This window comes from Chelonoidis abingdonii, chromosome 9, assembly GCF_003597395.2.
Source record: "Chelonoidis abingdonii isolate Lonesome George chromosome 9, CheloAbing_2.0, whole genome shotgun sequence".
In the NCBI taxonomy this organism is placed as follows: domain Eukaryota; kingdom Metazoa; phylum Chordata; order Testudines; family Testudinidae; genus Chelonoidis; species Chelonoidis abingdonii.
Genome location: NC_133777.1, coordinates 16,950,968 through 16,974,110, shown reverse-complemented (window position 1 = coordinate 16,974,110; position 23,143 = coordinate 16,950,968). Strand labels below are relative to the sequence as shown.

Genomic DNA, 23,143 nt, shown 5'->3' with positions numbered 1-23,143 from the left:
GCTCTGGGTAATCTTCGCCTGCGGCTTGGGGGTTGCTTGGTAACTGCGCCCCTCCATGGCTGTAGCCCAGGGACCAAAGACGCTCTGGGAGCAAATCTGTGCTGGTGAGAGACACCCCCCCCGTCACCCCTCTGGCGGGGCTCCCCCAGCTCCCCCTGGGGATAAGTGGAGACTCCCCCAAGCCTCCCTCCCTGGGCTGGGGGGACTCCCCCTTCAGAGCTGCTCCGAGCTAGGGATGCGGGTTCACTGTAGGTCAGTTTCTCTCCCTCTGGGGTCGGAGGCTTTTGTCTGTCAATTTCAACCATTGAAACTGTCTCGCTCCTGGTTTTTTGCGTTCAGATCCCTCTCCGGGGGAGAGTCTGGCTCAGCAGGGTTGCAAAGAACTGGCCATTGGGGTCTCCCTTTGAAACATAAACATTAGATTGACCCAGCTTTGCAAACAAAACACTGCAGCCGGTTCAGAAGTCTAAAAGAAACACATTGTTCACAGATGCAGGACAAAAGGTTCAAATATATTTAATAAAATATTGATCTTGTGATTTAAATTGTCACCGGGCACTCTGATTAGAAATATAGCCTGGTATCATGCGCTGGTGAAGGTCTCCAATTTATTACACCTAGAATGAAGTGCTAATGTCATCGCCTTTTGTGTCAGAGTAATCTGCTTCCCAATTGAATCCAGCCTTCTGGTTTATCACAAGGGAATCAGTTTATTGCCTCATAAAAGCAGATAGACAATGATATTGCAAGTTTAATTAACACAAAATTAATAAGCCTTGTTTTCAATTTCAACAATAGAAGCCTTTGTCTTGGTCATTCCCCAGCATCTGCAGCAGCAGCTGTGGCCACTAGGAATATTCAGGAAGTTGAGGAGCCCACACCACCAGTCATTTGATTGTACCTAAAGTTATCTATTTATTTATTTAGTATTTATAGTGCTGTACAGTGTGATGAGTGCTGTATATGAAATGGCCATTTTTAATCCTAGAATAAAATGTCACCTAACTTAACTTGACTGAATCAGTGGATGCATACCATTGATGGAGGCCATAATGCCAGTTAAGGCACATTACTATAAAAATGGTAGGTTGAGTGGCCGCAGGTATGTTTTGCATCTAAGGCCCTCATCCTGAATTGTGTAGTATGAGGGAAGACTGCAGCTTCTTCCCATAATCCCCTTCAAAGCTAGTTACTAAAGAATGCTGGATCAGGGTTTAAGTCTATAATTCCATTTTGGGTTTCTGGTGATGTTGACTAACTGCTTAAGCATTAGTTTTAATGTCAAGATACCGTGCCATGTATTTACAATTGTAGTGTAAACTTAGGTACTGGAGATATAATGCCAAATATTTTATTAAGATAATATTCTGTAAGATTTCAGCTTTGCTTCTCAGATCCATATATTCCTACTATATGAATGAAATAAACTTGTGGAAAGATTTGAATGGTTTATGTGTAGAAATCTTGAGATTTGTCAGAACTTCACAGTTAGAGAACCACTGAAATCCCTTACAGTGGCCCTTTATTCCTTATTTTCAAATTTAATTTCATAAGGAGCAAAATTTCTTCTTGGTGGATCTTAACTACACTCTGTTGCTCTCCATGTGGCAGATCCAAGACCAATGAAGTTAACTGAAGGATTCTGTTTTATTTCAGTGAGAGTTGGGTCCAGCCCCATACCTTTGCAAATCTATCATTGACATCAGTAGGAGATCTGTACATATAGTGAGAGCAGAACACCTGAGTGGTTTCTGCCTTTAATATGTATTAGCAACATTCTGCACTTGGGATAGGTGGAACTATTGTCTAATGGTCACCACATATGGTCAGGATTCAGGACTCCTGGGTTCTGTTTTTTGCTGATTCACTGAATAGTTTGCAAAGATCACATAACCTCTCTGCACTTCCATGTTTTCCTTTATAAACTGTAGATGATAATAGTTAGCTACCTCACAGGAGTTTAATTGTTTACAGTGGGTCCCTGGTATATGTTGGGGTTGCGGTCTCGTAAAGGGCAACAGATACTGGGGAATTTTTCCCCCATAAGAAATAATGGCCTGCCCTGCCTCCTCCTGTCTCCCCTCTACTCCCATCCCGCCTCTTCCCACCCAGTTACACCCCCTCCTCCAAGTGTTCCCCATCCCCTTCCCTCCCAGCACCTCTTGAACGCTGGGGGAAGCACCCAAAGAAAACCACACAAAAAATGAAACGACAGATATGCGGATTGGGACCAGTGTGAATCGGAACATGTTCCCCTATTGATAAGCAACTGTTACGCAAAGCGACTGATAAGAGGGAGATGTATAGCGGGGACCCCTGTATAAAGAGCCTCATTTGAGAAGCACTATTGCATATAAGTGAAAAGGATTATTAATTTTATGCAAGCATCCTCATTTTATTTAACAAACATTTTATAGTCTTAAACTATGCCAAGTTGCTTACTTAATACAAAAAGCCTATTTTCAAGAAAGGCTTCCTATAGCACTGAAAATATTGACCTTGATTCTCCAAGACAAGTGACTCAGAAGTTCTCTCATTTTAATAACTTAGATTTTGTGTTCAGTATTTGCTTATCATACACAGTTTATAATTTCTACAAATGAAAGTAGCTTTTAATAAGTAATATTTGTTTGTATGTTTTCAGAAAAATAGTTATAAAGTCCTTTTGGCATTTGGTGTGATGCTGGGTTTTGTCTTCTTTTAGAGTACGAAGCAGAGCAGCCTCCATTTCCGTATAGTCCTGAATCAAAACAGGATTCTGTGAGTACAGTTTAAGCAAAAAAATCTGTACATGGTATGTCTGAAAAGGTGCATCAATTTCTAAAGGGGAAGATTAGGTATCAAAAATATCTCCAGATTCATTCAATGAATGTGTGACTATGTATTTCAAATTTCTCTTAAGTGTCAAATGCAATATTCCAGAAATCACTGCTATTCTTTAAAGATATTTTGGTAAGGCTGCTATACCTAAATTTAGATTACCAGCTGTGTTTTGGTTTGCACATTGCGTTGTCCCTCTGCTCTGCCTGTCTGCTTCCTTCTTATGAATAGGCAGGATATTGAAATACGCAAGCATCTTGTTCACTGGATTCCTGCATATTTCAATACTCTCCCTGATCTCAAGAATGAGGCAAGTAGGCAGAGTAGAAGACTGATGCTCTGATTTCACACATGTGCCATTCTCAAACTCTTGCTATTGCAAAGACACACAGATCCTCACATTTATTGTTGGTGTATTACCTGGTGGTGAGTTTGGAATTTCGTATACTTTGTGATGAATCCCTCAGTTTGGGAAGCTGTTTTTTTTTTTTCTCCTCCTTCCATATTTAAAAAAAAAAGTTACAAAAAGTGGACCAGATTCAGGTCTACTACCATAGAACCTCAGAGTTACAAACAGCTTGGGAATGGAGGTTGTTCAGAAGTCTGCAATGCTTGTAACTCTGAACAAAGCATTATGGTTGTTCTTTCAAAAGTTTACAACTGAACATTGACTTAATACAGCTTTGAAACTTTACTATGTAGAAGAAAAATGCTGCATTTAACTGTCTTAATTTAAATTAAACAAGCACAAAAAGTTTTTTTAACTTATTCTCTTTTTTAAAACTTTCCCTTTATTGTTTATGTTTAACACGGTACTGTACAATATTTGTGTTTTTTGTTTCTTAAACAACAAAAAGAATTCCAGGATACAAAGGCAAGTAGTGTATGCAAGCAATTGAAAAGAAAAAGTGTTAGTAAGGAAAATATTTCAATTTTAGTTTCCAGAGGGGTATTATTTATTGACAGTGAGTAAATCGCATTTTTGAATTGTGAAAATCCCTTGACAGTGCCCTTTTTAAGACAACTGTCCTAGCCTTTCATATGCATAGCCTCCTACATTTGGATATTTTTAGTGCACTGGAGTCTAGCTTCCTCCCCCCTCAACAGAATTCTCTCTCCATATAAAGTATTCATAAAAATAGAAACTGTTCAGCCCAAATATTGAAATCAGCTAATATTTTACTTTTTGTAAATTCCTTTTTTACAAAACTTGTATTTCCTCTCACACTCAATTTACCTGAAATATAATTATGAAGGGAAGACAATCTGGATGAGATATTTGTAAAGTATGTTTATTTTTAACAGGTTTCTTTGGATACAGAAATTTTGCAGCCTTTACATACAAAACAATTATACTCCGCTTCTACTGAATGTTCCATTGCCCAAAAAATATCTTCCTTACCTGCACTCGCTCTGCTTCCAGCAGCACCTAATCCAAAAACATGTAAGTAATGGTCTGAAAGAATATATTTAGTTGGTAAGGAACAGAAAGGATGTAAAGAAAGTCTTGTGAGTACAGGCAACCTGTGCATGGTACAGAGGATATGGTCTCTTGATACAGTACATCAAGGTGGGACAGAGCTATATATGGCTAATATTACTGACCATAGACAAAGACCTGAAAAAGAATGTCTGGATTTATATGAAAGGGGTCCTCCTGGGCCAAAAAATAATTTAGCATGTACACTGCCTTCCATACCACTTTGTATGTTCTAGCAAGTTTCTGCACAGAAGATCTGAAATAAGAGATGCCCCACAGTATGTTGGGCTATCCTGAAAAGCTATCCTACCTTTGAGAGAGTGCGCATACTAGCATATTAGGGTACACCCTGCTGTGATTATTTAAAACTATAAATTAAGAATTTCCACACGTCTTTTTTTATTTGAGATTCTCATGACTGGTTCCCAGTACTTCAGACACATACCCCACTTTGGGCCCATGTGTCCTTGCAGAGTCATATTGATATACTCTGCAGGCATTAGAAATCTATAACAATGCATTTATTTGTAGGATTAAGGGCTTAATGTATAGTTGTACAAATCTATTAAGGACAATTTTCCAACACTGAATAGTGACTTTTTATTCAGCTGTTTATATTACAACTAGGGCTGTCACGCAGTTAACTGCACTGTTAAACAATAATAGAATACCATTTATTTAAATAGTTTTGGATATTTTCTACATTTTCAGATATTGATTTCAGTTACAACACAGACTACAAAGTATATAGTGCTTACTTCATATTTTTTATTACAAATATTTGCACTGTAAAAAACTAGTCATAGTATTTTTCAGTTCACCACATACAAGTACTGTAGTGCAATCTCTTTGCCATGAAAGTTTAACTTACAAATGTAGAATTATGTACAAAAAATAACTGCATTCAAAAGCAAAACCATGTAAAACTTTAGAGCCTACAAGTGCACTCAGTCCTACTTGTTCATCTGAGCGATTGGCTGAACAAGTTTATGTACATTTGCAGAAGATAACACTGCCCGCTTCTTGTTTACAATATCACCTGAAAGTGAGAACAGGCATTCTCGTGGTATTGGTGTAGCCAGCATTGCAAGATATTTATGCGCCAGATGCACTAAAGATTCATATGTCTCTTCATGCTTCAATCATCATTCCAGAGGACACGAGTCCATGCTGATAATGGGTTCTGCTCGATAATCAAAGCAATCCAAAACAATGTAGACTGACGCATTTTCATTTTCATCCTTTGAGTCAGATGCCACCAGCAGAAGATTGATTTTCTTTTTTGGTGGTTCAGGTTCTGTAGTTTCCGCATCAGAGTGTTGTTCTTTTAAGACTTCTAAAAGCATGCTCAGTCTACACCTGATCTTTCTGAGGTTTTTGGACAGCACTTCAGATTCTTAAACTTTGGGTCGAGTGATGTAGCTGTCTTTAGAAATCTCACATTGGCACCTTCTTTGTGTTTTGTCAAATTTGCTGTGAAAATGTTCTTAAAAGAAACGTGCTGTGTCATCATCCAAGACTGCTATAATATGAAATGGATGGCAGAATGCAGGTAAAACAGAACAAGAGACATACAGTTCTCCCCCAGTGAGTTCAGTCACAAATTTAATGAACACATTTTTTTAATGAACATTATCAGCATGGAAGCGTGGCCAAAGCATGAAGAGATATACAAATGTTTAGCACATCTGACACGTAAATACTTGGCACTTTTGTAGCCAGCATTGCAATGAGAACGCCTGTTCTCACTTTCAGGTGACATTGTAAGAAGCAGGCAGCAGTATCTCCCGTAGATGTAAACAAACTTGTTTGTCTTAGAGACTGGCTGAACAAGAAGTAGAACTGAGTGGCTTTGTAGGCTCTGAAGTTTTACATTTAGTTTTTGAGTACAGTTACATAACAAAAAACTCTACATTTGTAAGTTGCACTTTCACCATAAAGTACTTGTATGAGGTGAACTGAAAAATACTATTTCTTTTATTATTTTTACAGTGCAAATATTTGTAAGAAAAAATAACACTATAAAGTGAGCTCTCTCTACTTTGTATACTGTGTTGTATTTGAAATTAATATATTTGAAAATTTAGGAAAATATCAAAAAAAATTAATAAATTTCAACTGGAATTCTGTTGTTTAACAGCACAGTTAAAACTGCAATTAATCGTGATTAATGTTTTTGAGTTAACAGCGATTAATTGACAGCTCTAATTACAACAGAAGAAAGGCAAGTATTTTTCCCTTCTAATCTTAAGGTCGAATTAGTTTCAGTAAGATAACTATATAGTTGAGTCTGAAAATTCCTTTCAAAATATAGTCCTTTGCCCATCAGTTTCTTTTCCATCTGTGTTCAGACTCTGAATTTTTCTTCTTCTATTTTTATTAGTCTGGTTTCAACTTTCTGAAATTCACATAGAACCTGTAACAGTGTTTTCCTTTAGATGTTCTTCTCTTTAGCCTTTATATTGTCTTTCAGCTTATCACCTTTCTTCACCTCCTTTTCTATGTTTCTTCTCTTTCTTCTCTTCATTGTTTTCCATTGCTGGCAGTGAGAAACAGTAATATCATAGGCTTTTATATAGGGTGCCCTTCCAATTAGAAACATTTTCAAGCGGTGTCTGAACTGGATTAAGGATGTGAAGCAATGAACAAAGCCTTTGCTCCAGATATGCATTGCCAGGAGACCACCCTTTTAGTAATTAATCTGTATTTGCCACATTGAGACAGGAATATTTACTGCAACAGCAGCTGAGAATCTTGACTGAGGACAGCATTTCAGCTGGTTAGGGCACCTCCAGGGTGACCAGATGGCCCGCTTTTATAGGGACAGTCCCAATTTTGGGGTCTTTTTCTTATATAGGTGCCTATTACTCCCCACCCCCATCCTGATTTTTCATATTTGCTGTCTGGTCACCCTACCTCCCCCACCCCTCAAAAAAGTTCTGTGCTGATTTCTGAATCCCTCTGATTTGATGACTAATAAAAATTGTTCCACACCCGATGTAAATTTGTTTTATAATGTACAGTGCTCCATAATATTTCTTCTTAAGGTCTTTAGTACAGACAAATCTGAATCTTGAAAAGAGTTCACTTTTCTCAGTGACTTTGGTGTCTAGATTACGATTTTCAAAGAAGCAAAAGAGTTAAATGCCCAAATCTCATTGAAACTCAGTGTCGTTTGGACACACAAAGCCTTAGGCACACTAAAAATTCTAGCCTTTGGAATTTGGAATGTATTTGGTTCCATTTCCAAGATGGGCATTAAAGGTACCCAATTTGTGTCTAGTTTGTCCATAAAATATGCAGCCAATTAAGACTATTAACAGCACCATCGCTAAACAAACAGGATACACTTAAATTATTAAAATAATTATTACTATCACACATGGCATGGATAAGAGTAAAACTTGTTTAGTTGTTATGTAGTTAATCAGGATTTTTTGTGTGTGAAATTACTTACATACATTGTACTGAAATGCTTCTTAGAAATGGCTTTCTTGTTTAATTTATCTAACTTTGAGATCATAAAAGTCAGAAGAAAAAATGGATCATAGTCTGCTCTTAGCTAAACCAGTGTAAATCTGGAGTAATTCCAATGAAGGTGATGGAATTACAGTGGCATAAATCCAGATTAATCCATGGCAGAGATTCACCTGATTAAAACAAATGTCTGTGCATTTATATACACTGGACCATGTAATTTGAAAGGTAATCATGTTGTAATTTTGGTCTTTTGAGTTAACTTTTTTTCACCTTAAAGATTGAAGCCTGTATTTTCAAAAGTACCTGTCATGGACCTAACTCTGTGCTTATTGAAGTTAATGGGATCTTTATCATTGATTTCACTGAGAGCAGAGTTAGATCAACACTGCGTGCTTTTGAAAATTTCACTCTTGAAATTCTCCCCTATATTTGAACATGCATATACTTTCTGTTTCAAGGAGCACAATCATGAACTGGCTTTGTTGTCTAAAGTTAAGTGTTATATCTGCCAAGCTGGAAATCAAAGTCCAAATCCCATTTCAGTCTCTCTCTTCTAAGGCCACAGGACTGGCAATCTAGGTGAGAAGCAAAACATCAGATCACCTAGCAGTTCTGCTTGTTGGCAGATCAGGAGCCACACATTGATTGAGCTCTGATGACAATTTTGTTTGTTTCTGTTGTTCCTGGAGGGGTTTATTCATGATGGCAAAGCCTGTGAAAAGGAGATCTGGCCCTTCTCCTGATGCCTAGAAGTTGAATTTTGTGACTGACTAATGTTACTCCAGTTCTAAGGAAAAGCAAACCAATAATGGGTGTATATCCTTCACGGGGAGGGGAGGAGAAAGCGCTCAGTTTGAAACTTATTCAAGTTGATGTATTCTTTGTGACTTAAGAAGAATGAAATCTGTGACTATCTAAATTGAAAGAATCTGTGTTTTAGAACAAGATGAGATGATACCAATTAAAATTAATGCAATTTGATTTATTTCAGATTAATGTTCCTCTTTCTCTAGACTAAATTCAATCTGTTAATGAAAAAAAATATTGTCTTGTCCAGGTTCTCCTCGAGAATATTTGGAATATTACATATTTCCAGTACTTCTGCCGGGAATGGCTGAACTTCTGCATCAAGCAAAGAAGGAAAAGTGTTTTGAGGTCAGTTCTTAGTTTTCAAGATGCTGTTTTAGGATTCTAAAGGTTTTTTTAATTCACTATCTAGATTTTATTATTTTGTCTTTTACAAACTGACTATAATAAAATAATGTATGTCATTTTTAAACTGAGTTAGTTTTGAGTAGTGTACTTCATAAACCCGATCAATATGACAACCCCTACATTATGCCTTTTCACATTGTATCTAGCCCAGCTAGCTATCAAGCAGGAGGGGTCTCCTTTCTAATTAACACCAAGGGGCACTCAGTTGAAGAAAGAGAGAAGATTATAGACCAGAGCAGCTGCAGATAAGGAATTTACTTATGAAAATTCAACACACTGCTTGATCATTGTAACTGTTGAAATATTGTCTTGTTTTTTTTTTTTTTTTTTGGTATGTTGGCTTGCTTCAGTTTTCACTAAGACTTCACAAGGTTTGAGTGTAGTTCTAAAATCATTAGTTTTTAATAAGTGAGCAGGTTTATATCACCTGCGATTGACCTGTTGATGAAAATGGAAAGATGTTTTGTGAAAAAATGCTACTTATGTGCACTGTACAATTAAAGTATCTGGTTTCTCTTATAAAGACTGGGTGCTGTGGCAAGATTTATTTGCCACATATACAGTTTTATAAATGCTTCCATATATTTTTGTAAAATTGTTGTTCTTAATTCAAGTCAATTTAGTACAGCAATCCAAATTCTGTCTTTAGTTACACTCTAAAAGTAATATTTGCTATTTTTTTCTGTCTGATTAATTGTTAATGTGCCTTTCATCAAACTTTTTCTCCCTTATGTATAACTGATTTATCTGATTTATTCACACAACTTCAAAGTTGGCAAAATCATACAAAAATACATTAAGATTTTCTGTTGAAAGATGCATACCAAATGTGTTAAATCCGTGTTTCTCAACTGGGGGTTACCGGATAGGTTAAGGGGAGGGGCAGCAAGCGGGGCCAGTGTTAGGGGATAGTAAGCAGGGCAATTGCCTGCAGCTCCATGCCACACAAGGCCCACAGTGCTAATATACATGAAGCCTTGAGCCAGGAACCCCAAGCAGGGCTGAAGCCCAAGCCCAGTGGAGCTGAGGGGAAGGGATCACATTTTTTTCTAGTGAGGGCAGGAGTCAAGATATTTTAAGTCCAGAGGGGGTTGCCAGCACAAAAAGGCTGAGAAAACACTGTTTTAAATTAATAATCTGGAAACAGACCAGGGGACTGTTAAATATTCAGACCCTAGATAGCAAACCTTGCAGTTCAGACTGTTTTGCTATCCAAGCTACTGACACAGACTTTGTATTAAATATATATATGTGCCAGATGACAGACACAGCGAAACAGCTTTAAAAATGCAATTACATATGTAGAATTAACCACTGACATATGCACACTTTTAATGCAGCCAAAAATACATTACACTTACTACACTTGGCTGCTCCTTCCCTAATTTGTCCTCCATGTTCAGATCTTGTTCTTTTGTGTAAATAGCTTGCTTCAGTTTTCACTAAGACTTCACAAGATTTGAGTGGAGTTCTAAAATCATTAGTTTTTAATAAGTGAGCAGGTTTATATCACCTGCAATTGACACTGTTGATGGAAATGGAAAGATGTTTTACTGCATGTCAAAATACTTGGTGAGCACTATACATTCGTGCCATGATATTTATAGTGTTTAGCTTAGAAATGTATTGATATATACAGTATTCATTACATCATATACAAGACCAATATTGAGATCTTTTAATGAAAGGAAATCGAGAACAGACCACCTCATAATATGAAAGAATTAAATATTTTTAGGACAGTTGAGCAGTTAATGTTCACAATTGCATAGGGTAGGTTTGGGATTTTGAAGGTGGGGGGTTGGCTTGGTTTTTTAGTTGAGACATTTTGGAAAGATTCAGTGTTGAATGGTCCTCCAGTCCATATTTCTACTAATTATATGGTATTTTAGTATGAGGGCAGTAAATTGTAACAGAAAGTGTAGGAATACTGCAAGTTATAAAATCCACTGATGCTTTTTCTTAACAATTTATACTACTCTATTAAAATGTGGTTAAATAAGTTTTAAAGACATTGTTAATGTAACAGTAAGAGCAAATAGAAGTCACTTAAAGGTTAAGATAAGCACTGAGAGAACCCCACACTGTAACAAAGATATAGTTATTATGAGGTATGTAATAATGAGCCCCCTTGAATCAATAATAAATTAATCCCAATGATTAAATATGTGGTTTTTAGTAACAAGCATAATAAAGTATCCATGTACATAAAGGTGGTTTATGTTTTGTATAGGAATGTTTACAAGAAAATAACAAAAAATATAAATACAAATTGTAAGCTATAGTCTGTAGTGCACCTTTTTACTTGCTATATTAGGAGTTGTTTTGGTTTTTTTGTTTTGCTTTCTTTCTCATAAAAATTAGCACACTATCCAAAATAAACTAGGTCATTTTGGTTGTAAAAGAGAGTAATGTCATCTTGGTGAGGAGGGAAAATTAGGAAAGCATGGGTGTGTCATATGAGAGTTGTCCTCTGGGACATTTTTTGCTCTTTTGGAATAGTGTTAGCAAAACAATAACTCTTGGTAACCATATGCATGAATAGTGGTGTTACTTTCCATTGCTGACCAAGTGCTTAATACTTGGACAGTCTATTTTCATATCTAACTTGAATGCATGAATTCTAACTGAACCTTGCCTACTTCAGTTAGCATTCCAAAGCATTATTCTTTGTTAATTACAAGCAAAGTCTACTGCGTAACTTGCATAAAAATGTTTTAAATGATAACTAGAACCCCTTTCTAATATTCAAAGAGCTATGCAATCGTTTTCTTGAAACAAATTCAGTGCCTTACTTCTGCTTTACCTTTATTACACAGATTCTCTTGTGGATTTTTATTCATTTGTGGTATTGTGATTTAAATATAACATGCACAAGTTGAATGAAATTATTGTTGATACAACAGTTGAGGGCCAAATTTTCAGCATTTCACAAATGTGCCTGGAAAAATGTGCAGCTACAACTATGTACATTTGTAAATTGACAGTCTTGCTTATAGTAACTTACTTTGCATACACAATGAGGTCTTGTGTGTGACCATACATGAGGCCCACTGAAAATGTGGTCACAATTCACTCATTATCACAATGTACTGTAGGTGTCTGGCTATGCTGGAAAAAGAACAGGAATCTACTGGATGTGGTTTAATTAGGCTGAAACTTTATTCTTAAAAGTCTGAGGATACTCAGCAGATAAAATTGTAAAGGACAGCTAATTACATAATCATTTACGTATACCGCAGGGACTGCTGTGAGCCCTCCTGCTTTCTCATCCTGGTCCCCAGCCAACACACTTCTGGGACCTCACTATTCCCCAAATGAGGGTTAAGAAGGATTACCAAGGGGTGGGGATTGAAACTCTGCTGTATTAGTCATAGGAGCCCTAAACCCACCCTGTTCCCTCTTCTTTAAAGAATACCTCTAAATCTTTTTCCACATCCGTTTTATTTGATCACCGTATCCATTCCCTATGGAGTATGTGCAGTGGTCAGCTGGCGCAAGGAGACACCAGCATTTAGCTTGGCTGCCTTCTCCACCCCCACATACCTAGATGGGTTCCCAGACATCTGATCCTCTCTTTAACATTGGCCAAAAATGTATCAGCTCCCAGGTCAGACAGGTGGACCTCATTCTGCCTGAATAACTCTGGTGCCCTGTTTGCTATATCCAGATGAAAAATTAGCAACCCCCATAGGCTACCTATGAATTTAGCCACCTCCCTGTTTACATATCTCCTAACCTTCTCAACCTATGGGAGCTTCACTGCTCTCTGCTACACCCTTCATAACAACATGTCTGACCACATAATTTTTACTCCTGGAAAAAGTTCCAGGATCTGCCCAAGTCTCTCTTAGCTCTGACCATTACACACATTCCTAAACCATTTCCCCCCCAAGATGAAGCACAATCATATCTGATGCCTGCTCCCGTGCCATCATGGTGTACAGCAGGGGCATCAGCTGGTCCCATACCATGTCCCTCATGCCATGCCAGCTCAGGACTGCTTCACCCCCAAGGACCAGCTGCGAATCTCCAGGCAACCTGGAAGCCCACCTATGTGTCCAGTAAACAATACTGTGCCACAGATCCACGTGGTCGGCTGGCCCATCTGCAAGTGCAAACAAAAAGGAAAATTAACACTGATTCCCTGCCACCAGTGAGGGTCTCATATACATATGGTATGCTTCAGAATGCCAACGCTGAATTGTCCCATTCCCCAGAACAAGCTGGGCTGCTGCTGTTGCTGCCCCAATCCTGACTGAGTGGGAACCAAATTCATGTGTTGGAAACCGCAGCCTCATCAGTCCCTGTCTTCAAACTGTAACAAACTGGTATGCTGTGAGGGAACTCTCATCACTGTGAATAAAGAGAGACCTATCCCTCCCTGGTCTTATTGCCATGTATGCCTTCACAGTGCAGATCCCAGGCTTGTCCCCTTTCTGGAAAATAATGAATTCTCTCTGATCTCCTTGATCCATCTTTGACCTCCTCAAGGTTAATATCACCTCTCCAAATGTCTATCCGTCAATTCCAAACCCCTTCCAGAAGTATCCCTGCAGAACACAGATCCAAAAAAAACCCCTCAAAATGCTACCAGGAATGCAGCGCTGAACAAGGCCACCTCTTGTCCACAACGACATATGGAATCTACGATCCACCCCACATCCCTGAACGTATTAACAATGATTGGACAACATGGATCCTCCCAAGAGATGGTACTTCGAGGCCACCCTGCTAGAAACCTCTGAACTAAAAACCCACTACAAGGATCTGTATCATCACTGAGCCTACTGACAAGCATAAAGCCCAACAGGCGAGTGGAGATGGTTCATGATGCAATTGCCAGGTTGCTAACAACACAATGTACTGCAGCACCAGGTCTTCTGTAAATGGTCATATAATTGGCAGCCTTCCAACTCCTGAAATTGCACAAAATCATTACAACATCTCTCATAGCTCCAAAATGTTCACAGATCCACTGATCTCTGTGCTACACTGAAAGCCATCAAACTCCAAGGTTCCACCGTGCAGTCTGTTGTCAGGGGTCAAGGAGGATGAGGATGGAGTGCTGGTTCTCAGCTTTGGTTAAGATGAGGTCATTAGAGAGTTTGGCGAGAATGGTTTGGTTGGAGTGCGAGGGGTGAAGGCAACACTGGAGAGAGTCTACGATGGAACTGAAGGAGAGCTACAGACAGATTATAAAATGTTCGTTCAATGAGCTTAGAGATAGAAGGGAGATAGGGTAGTAGCTGGAGGAGCAAGTGCGGTAAAGGATGATATATTTTTTTAAATGAGAGAGATTAAAGCATGCTTGTATTATAAGGAGAAAGAGCCAGAGGACAGTGTGAGGTGAAGGAGAAGGGTAAGGGAAGGATGAGGATTGGTTTGAGATAGATCAGGAGATGGGATGGAAGGGATCATTGGGGCAAGTGGGAGCATTAGAGCAAAGTAAATGAGAAATTTCTGCATCTGTGACGAGGGAGGAGGAGGAGAGAGTTGTAGGAGGGGAAGAAGAGAGGGGAGGTCATGTTGTATTTTGTCAATTTTCTCTCAAAAGAAATTAGCGAGATCCAGTGCAGAGAGAGAAGTGGAAACAGGAGTTTAAAATTTTAAAATAGTCTACTGAACTGTAAAGTCCAAATAAATAATATGAAATTCAACAACATAAGTATTAAGAATAACCAACTGCTGGGTGTATTCTCGGACTTCAAGCAGATATGAATATAAAAATAGGTTGCAAAAAACTACATTTTTAGATTAGAGATGAAAGAGACCATTATGTCACCTAGCGTCTCCCCTTGCTGAAGCAGGATTTTTCCCTATGATATGTTTTCTCGTGCTTTCTGTTGTTGCCAGTGTAGGGACTTTTTCACCTCTTCTCACTTGAGAATTGAGTAATGCATTCATTTCTCTGAATAAAAATTTAACAAAGTTTAAACATTTTTATTACCATTATTCTGACATTCCTTTCAGGTTGTTACAAATAGCCACAGAAAAGGGAGGTTGCAGCTGGGACTCTGACAAAATACATTACATTAAAATAGTACAGGATATACAGGAAAGTGAATGGAATTGTGATCATGATGAATTCATCTAGACATTAACAATATTTTTGTACTTAACACATAACGTATAAGATAAAGAATGGAAAATGATTCCTGTGTATAAATACTTTATAAACACATCAGCAGGTTAACAATACACAATGTGCAGACGTTTCCTGTGTTTGTCCTGATCAGTGCAGCATAGGAGGAGTGTGCCAAGAGCAGGTCATTTTATGTCAGTTTTTTCCTTCTAAAGGCAGGCTGCTGTTCAATCACAAATTTCACTGATTAACACTGATAACAGCTGCATAGTGCAGTGGTTTTCAAACTTTTTTTCTGGGGACCCAGTTGAAGAAAGTTGTTGGTGCCTGCAACCCAACGGAGCTGGGGAAGAGGGGTTTGGGGTGTGGAAGGTGATCAGGGCTAGGGCAAAGGGTTGGTGTGCGGGGTGAGTGCTGCGGGTTGGGGCCACGAATGAGGGGTTCAGGGTGTGAAGGGGGGGCTCTGGGCTGGGGGAGGGGTGCGAGAAGGGGTCAGGGCTCTGGACTAGGGGTGCAGGCTCTGTGGTGGGGCCAGGGATGAGGGGTTTGGGGAGCAGGAAGGGGTTCCAGATTTGGAGTGGGCTCAGGGCTGGGGCAGGGAGTTGGGGTGCAGGAGAGGGTCAGGGTTCTGGGTTGGGGATGAGGGGTTTGGGGTGTAGGAGGGGCTCCAGGTTTGGGGGGCACTCAGGGCTGGGGCTGAGAATTGAGGTGCAGGAGGGGGTCAGGGCTTTGGGCTGGGGCTGGGGTTGAGGGGTTTGCGGTACAGGAAGGGGTTCCAGTATGAGGGGGCTCAAGGCTGGGGACTGGGGCACTGTGTTGGGGTGTGGACTTGCTTCTGGCTGCTCCTGGTCATCAGTCCAGCTGGGGTGTACCATGGACCGTGCTGCACCCTGGAAGCGGCCAGCAGCAGATCTGGCTCCTAGATGGAGTTACGCAAACGACTCTGCATGACTCTTGCCCGCAGGTACCATCCCCCCAGTTCCCATTGGTCGGTTGATGGCCAATGGGAGTGCGGAGCCAGTGTTCGGGTTGGGGGCAGCATGCAGAGCCCCGTGCTCGCCCCCCCCAACCTAGAACCGGACCCACTGCTGGCTGCTTCCAAGGCACAGCGCAGTGTTGGAACAGGTAGGCACTGGCCTGCCTTAGCTGGTCAGCACCACCAACCGGACTTTTAACATCCCGGTCGGTGGTGCTGACCAGAGCAAGGTGACCCAGTGCTTTACATGCCGCAACCCAGTACTGGTATAACTCCACTAACTTTAACAGAGATACACCAATGATGAATTTGGCTGATTGTTTTCAATGGTGACTGCACCACTGTTTTGATTAATTACTCTTATATTATTCATTGCAGAGGAAAGAGTAAATTACTTAAAACAGAGTGAACGTTAGATAATTAGTACCTTCCTGTCAAAGAAATATAGATTTTACTTTCTAAAACAATTCACTGTCTGATGGGTCCATTAAACTGTGTATAGTTTAATACTATGACTTAAGAGAAAACATAGTATAAAGAGATCGAGCCAAAGTCTGCCAGTTAGTTTTAGGTGTAATCCAGGTAAGGACTTGGCCCTCTAGATAAGATGTTAATTCTCGATAACCTAACAGAAAGCTCTCTTGTGAAGGAGATGGCCTTTTAGAGCTCAAAACTACAGAGTTTTCTGATGTTCTAGGAACCGCATCTGGTATTGTCATGACAAGCCCAGGAAAGCTCCTCTGGGAGACTTCTTTGTTTCTGCACATCCAGATGCTGGAATGGAAATTAGCTGTATGTAAATCCTGAGAATTTTGCTGTGAAGCAGCTCTGGCCTGATAACCTTTTACCATTATGTCTTCCCCTCCACCACCACCACCAATTTTCTAAAATATTGTTCAAACTTTCCTCTCTCCCAGGGCCATATCTGTGTGTCAGCATATGTGCTTTTTATGCTGTGATTCATGTGTCAGTAAAGACCCTGGCATGGGCCATATCAGACCTTCCTACGGGAGGGGAAGACTTACCAGGAAAACATATGTGGAATTTCCAAGGTATCATCCCTTTCACTTGCGGCTCTAGCTTTTAACCTCAGATCTGTGGCCGCTTAGCCATAAGGATGCCCTGAGTCTTTCACTTTGGAGAACTAGCCCTTCATTGCTACTCCTGATCCCCTCGCCTCCCATTGGAACATTCCACTGGTCCCCAGTTCATGTCTGTGCACTAATCTCCTACCTTTTAGGAGAAGCATATGATGTACAACAGCTTTTTTTCCATCTGCCCACACCCTCTAACACCTGTGGCAACTCAGCTGCATCATATTCATGCTAAGGAAAGGAATCCATGGATTTGGGATAAAGGGATAATATGGCAAGTAGGCTCCACTCTTTCAACTACAAAATCTTCAGATACATATCTATTGTATTTTCCCAGGCAGAAGGCAGAAGCACCTTCCTATTGTTTAGGGCCCCTGGAATCAGTTATTCAGGTGAAAAACACAGTATCATTATAAATATAAAATCACCTCTATTTAAAGATGTTTGTATTCATTTTATTTTTTCTAATTCGTAAAATGTACATATTACCACCTGTAGGTTCATCTACATAAATTATAAGATTGCATAACTTGAAGCAATATACTAACACAATGCTAACTGGGGAAGGCAAAATGCCCCCTTTGCAAAAGAAAATGTAAAGCCCATCTCTAGCACCCCTTAGACAAAAATGAGGTCAGTTTTGAAGGTAAGCACACTCAAGCTCTACCAGACCAACAGGGCCTCAAATTCCAGAACTGAGAACTGCCCAACTGAGAACACCCAGTCTGCAGACCTTGGACATTCAGGTTTGTGAACTTTTAGAAGGAACACCTCTGCTTCTCTCAGCTCTTAGGTTGGAGCACAGAGAGACAATCACTAGGAAAATGAGGATCCCAGTCAAAACCCAGGCTTTGAATTTCACTTGGAAACATACACTGGGCAGCACTGTGTAGTATAAGTAAACTGCCACACTCTGCACAAGTCTTTAAGGCTAGCCCCAGGCAGAGAGCACTACAAAATCCTGTCTGTTGGTGACGTGACCACTTTTTTGCCAAGCAAAATTTAAAAATAGTGCTCTTGATAACTTCTGTTCCTTCTGAATCCAAGAGCACCCCAAACCAGTGGAAAGATGGACTAATTCAACAGGCAGCCTTCATTGGCAAAGTTCCTATTAGTCCTGGGATGGATTTCAAAAGCTGTCCTACACCACTGCTCCTATGAAGTTTACAAGGTGAGTTTCAGGGGGTACAAACTCAGCTCCCTCTGCCCTAAAAGATTTACAGTCCTGGCCCTTTAAAATTCTTCCTGTGCTGCCAAGGAATGTCTGGGGAAACCAGTCTGTCAATTCTCTGGTTCACAAGCAAAGAACAATTTAGATTGTAACCTCTTTGGAGCAGGGACTGTTTTTTTGTTCTGTGTTTGTACTGTGCCTAGCACAATGTGACTAGCATGGTAATGCTGATAATGACATTGCTGATTAGAGGAGGAAGTCATTAAATTAGCTGTCTGTAGCAATTTTCTCTTTTGAGGGCAGAGGAAGAGAAAGGGAGCTCACAGAAGGTGTCTTTTCAGGAATAACTGCAAGTGCGTTCGTCCTTTTTCGTATGTCCAGTGCATCTATCTGCTGCTCCCAAGGCTTGGCACAGAATCCTGCCAATTAGTCCTGAATGCTGCTTGCTGCATTTGGCCCCGAGTCATTAATTCTGCCCTACGTTCTCAGTTCCAGCTATGAAATCCTGGCACTAGTCCCCTAATGCTGGCTGCTGCTTGTAATCTTGATTCCTGAATCAAGATGCTGCTTCTACAGTTAGGTTCCTATTCCTGTCTAGTGGTGCTCTTAGGGCCAAATTGCTGTACGTTTATAGACCATGGGAGTTTTGCGGTTGACTTCAACTAGATCATTATTTGATCCCTAGACCTTAATCTTGCTTTGCTTCTGGTTCTGTGTCCTTCACCCTAGCTGCGTTTCACTTAATCTTTATCTCCAAACACTGCTTTTGATCCTGTGCATTTAGTTTGGGAGGTTGTACCGCACATAGGACTTTATCCTTGAATGTTACTAATGTGCAGTGTATATATGATCCTGGACGTGCACGTGCTTTGCGAAGGTCACACAAAGTGTCCACCTCCCTCTGTGGTCCACCTAACAGAGAATGCTTTTAGCTGAGCAATGGCACAATACTTTGACTGTTCTGTGCGCGCCTGGGTATGCACAACACGTCCATGCTGGCCCCAAACAAAAGAACAACAACATTTCTTCCATTTTTTCCCTCTGCTTCAGAAGTGATTCAGTCTGTCAGCGTGCCCTTTACATATGAGGGTGCTTGCCCAATTTAACAGGAGCTCTGGCAGCACTTGCTAACTGTATGGAATGAAACTTCAAAATTAAATAGCGCTGTAAATACCATTAGAAACAAGGCATCTGCTGTGAAAAGAAAAGAAATGTTGTCATTATGCAGTGTATTTATGGTTAGCTAATTTAAATGATTTTCGGAGCATTTACTTAAGATGCCTGCTTTCATTTCCCCACAGTTATATTTTAGTGTTTTCATAATACTGTCTTTTAGAAAGCTACAATGTGTTGGAATTGAATAGTAAGGTATAATTGAAGAGAAAATAAACTTTCATTTTACTACTGTGTAGGGCGACAACGGAACAGCTTGTTTATTAGTGTCAACCAGCCAGTATCTTGAGTAGAAAAGTGGCGTGTGAATTGCATAATATTTGATTGCATTAAATATATAAAAGCAAAAGTTTCAATTAGGTATCTTTTTTATAAGTACAGAAGTCACCTTTGTGCCTGCATATCAGTTTTGGTATGATCTTTAATGTTGCCAAAATTATCCTGGCCTAAAAACATTTTTAATGGAGTCACCCAGGTCCCTGGATTTCAGATTATATTAATGGTTGTTTTTGCTAATGCTAAATTGAATGTCTAAATATACACATTTTTGCTTGGTTTGGGGTTTTTTGAACATTATTACAAAAGTTAAAAGGGTAACTTTCAGTAATGTCAACCCCAAGTATTCAAAAGTCATACATAAATCAGACCCCCAGAAATCATAAAATTGGCTGAAAAATTGAGTTTTTCAAACTCAAAAAAATGTGGAGTTCTTTTTATTTACCTTCTGTTTTATTTTTAAGCACTTAAGGCTCAGCATTTTCAAGCTTTTCCCCTCCCCAAACCATAAGGGCTAGAAACTTATTTACTTGTTAAATGAAAGTTGAGAGTCTCACATCATCACTTGTCTCCAGGAGTTGGGGCTTCTAAGAAAAACGCCAACTATTGCGAGACTCTCAAAAAAACCCATGAAAGTTGGCAACTCCTATTTCAATGATACTTTACCTGGGGGACTGAAGATATAGGACCAGTGTGTCCCTGGCCATAGAGCTGTTGCTTCTTCCTCCACAATCACAGTCTCTGTGCTCCTTCTGTTTTCCTATGGATGCACAAATTTGCCCAAAGTGGGATATGGGCCTGTTCCTCTTCACACCTGCCTGCCTACTGAATTGGTCAGGTGCACTGGGCAAGCAGCCTGCATGATTTAAGCACAATGATTCCTTCAGCTCCATTGGATTGATGCAGGTTCACACTATCTCCTACATACAGCTCTGGTTCAATGCTATTATCTTGTCCATAATAGAGTCCAATTGAAAAAAAGAGAGACTGGAGTCTTGTGTATCTACTGATAAGGTTTTGTATGGAAAATATTATTATGTTTTCTATACACAACAGCCAACATTACTTTACAGATTAGATTACTTTTATTTTAGATTAAAGAAAATAACAAAGCATGGACTAGATCATGGGATATTCTGGATGCCCTCAACTTCTATTGATTTCAGTGGGAATTGAGGGTGCACAATATATAGCAGGAACAGGCTCATGTGGCTGAATGCTGCCATCAGATACATAGATGCAGTTTCCTGTGTCCTCTGTGGAGCTGTGCTTGATTATACTGGTGCTGAACTTGGCCTCTTAATTTTAAGAACAAGGCCATGAACTCTGCCAGGGATTCTTGCTAGCTAGTTTCTTGGGACCTAGCACATTCTGCTTACCCTCCTTCCTGTTCTCCCTCGCCTCAACAATGTCAGATTCCAATGAGCACATAGGAGTTCATAATACACCTCTACCTCGATATAACACTGTCCTCGGGAGCCAAAAAATCTTATCGTGTTATAGGTGAAACTGCGTTATATCGAACTTGATTTGATCACCGGAGTGCACAGCCCCACCCTCCAGAGCGCTGCTTTACCGCGTTATATCCGAATTCATGTTATATCGAGTGGCGTTATATAGGGGTAGAGGTGTTTACGTATCTTGTCTCCTGTTATAAGTGAATAGTAGAGCATTTTGTTCCAGAATTGGATAGTGTGTTTCTGAATCTGTTCTTCGTGTGTGTTGCAATCATTTGAACACTTTCATGTGCCATGTTAATCAAAAGTGAGAAAGTATTTATATCAAAGTGAAATTCTATGATAATGATGAAAAAAGTAAGTCATAAGTAGGTTAAGGAGACATTGTAAGAATAAAGAAAACTTTGAATACAATGTACAGTAATATACAGCAGTTTCTTACATCAAATCCATTAATTCCTTCAATCAAAGTGACGACCATTTGGAAGGAATGATATTGGGAAGGAATTTGTTATAACTACAGTGCAACAAGCATCAAGATCCTAGTGTAAATGTCAAAATGGACAAATTTCCTTTATAGTAACTCCTCACTTAAAGTCGTCCCAGTTAACGTCATTTCGTTGTTGTGTCGCTGATCAATTAGGGAACATGCTCATTTAAAGTTGTACAATACTCCCTTCTAAAGTCGTTTGGCAGCCGCCTGCATTGTCTACTGCTTGCAGGAAGAGTAGCCCGTTGCAGCTAGCTGGCAGGGGCTTCGAACCAGGGTGGACCGTCAGCCCCCTATCAGCTCCCCCTTCTCCTGAGTTCCCTGTGCAGCATCTGCCTGCAGTTCAACTGTCCCTCCCCCCACTGCCATGTGCTGCTCCTGCCCTCTGCCTCAGAGCTGCTCTCCGAGACTCCAGCTTGCTGTGCGGAGCGGGGAACGAGAGGGAAGGAAGAAGAGGGCTAATTACAGGGTGTCCCCCTCCCCCTGCTCCTGCACCCTGCTTACCCCATCTTCCATAGAGCAGGGGAGACACACCCGGGCTCAGGATGGAGGGAGCTTGCAGCAGCTGTGGTCTCAGCAAGTTGATCTAATTAACAAGGCAGTGTACTTAAAGGGGAAATGTGCATATCTCTCTCTCACACATACTGTGTGTGTCTCTGTCTGCGATGTCTCCCCTACCTCCATTCCTGCTGCCTTGTAGAGTGTGAGAGTTAACACTTGAGGGCTCAGCCAATTGCTAGTTCATCATTTAGCAGTAAGGGAAATATCCCTTCCTTCACCTCAACCAAGCTTTGCAATCATCATCACAGTGTACCAGTATTAAACTGTTTGTTTAAAACTTATACTCTGTGTGTGTGTGTGTGTGTGTGTGTGTGTGTATATATATATATATATATATATATGTAATATAGTCTTTTGTCTGGTGAAAAAAATTTCCCTGGAACCTAACCCCCTCATTTACATTAATTCTTACATTAATTTTCTTATGGGAAAATTAGATTCGCTTAACATTGTTTTACTTAAAGTCGCATTTTTCAGGAACATAACTACAATGTTAAGTGAGGAGTTACTGTACTCATATTTAGACTTGGCTTGAAAAGTGGTTCCACAAATGGAATTTCTACAGCTTTGACTAAACCACAGATGCTTGGCAGTTGCAAAATTAAAATAGACACAATAATGTACTGTATATTTTATTCAACAATGGCAATCAACTTAGGTGCAGTTCCTCAGCACTAGTTAAAACATATGACCAGTCCAAAGGTAATAAATAATTTGAAACTATCTTCTATCTTTAGAGAAAAAGGACCAAATTTATCGCCTGTGATTTTCTGACTGAGTGGTTATACAAGTAAGTTAATTCTGTTTCTGTGTATTAACTTTGTCTAATGATTCAGCAAAATAAATTTACAAATAGAATAACAAT

General features: G+C 39.8%; 1 protein-coding gene across 2 annotated transcripts in view; it reads left to right on the top strand.

Annotated features, from left to right (window-relative positions):
* The first annotated feature begins 6 nt into the window (after nucleotides 1–6).
* The window catches only part of IQCK (IQ motif containing K), an 87,875-nt gene continuing 64,738 nt past the window's right edge, over nucleotides 7–23,143 (top strand). For both annotated transcript variants that reach the window (XM_032800174.2, XM_032800175.2), the window contains exons 1-5: nucleotides 7–104; nucleotides 2,705–2,760; nucleotides 4,126–4,264; nucleotides 8,838–8,935; nucleotides 23,016–23,068. In XM_032800174.2, coding sequence (XP_032656065.1) covers nucleotides 56–104; nucleotides 2,705–2,760; nucleotides 4,126–4,264; nucleotides 8,838–8,935; nucleotides 23,016–23,068 — 395 coding nt within the window. In that variant the 5' untranslated portion in view covers nucleotides 7–55. The remainder of the gene's footprint in view (nucleotides 105–2,704; nucleotides 2,761–4,125; nucleotides 4,265–8,837; nucleotides 8,936–23,015; nucleotides 23,069–23,143) is intronic.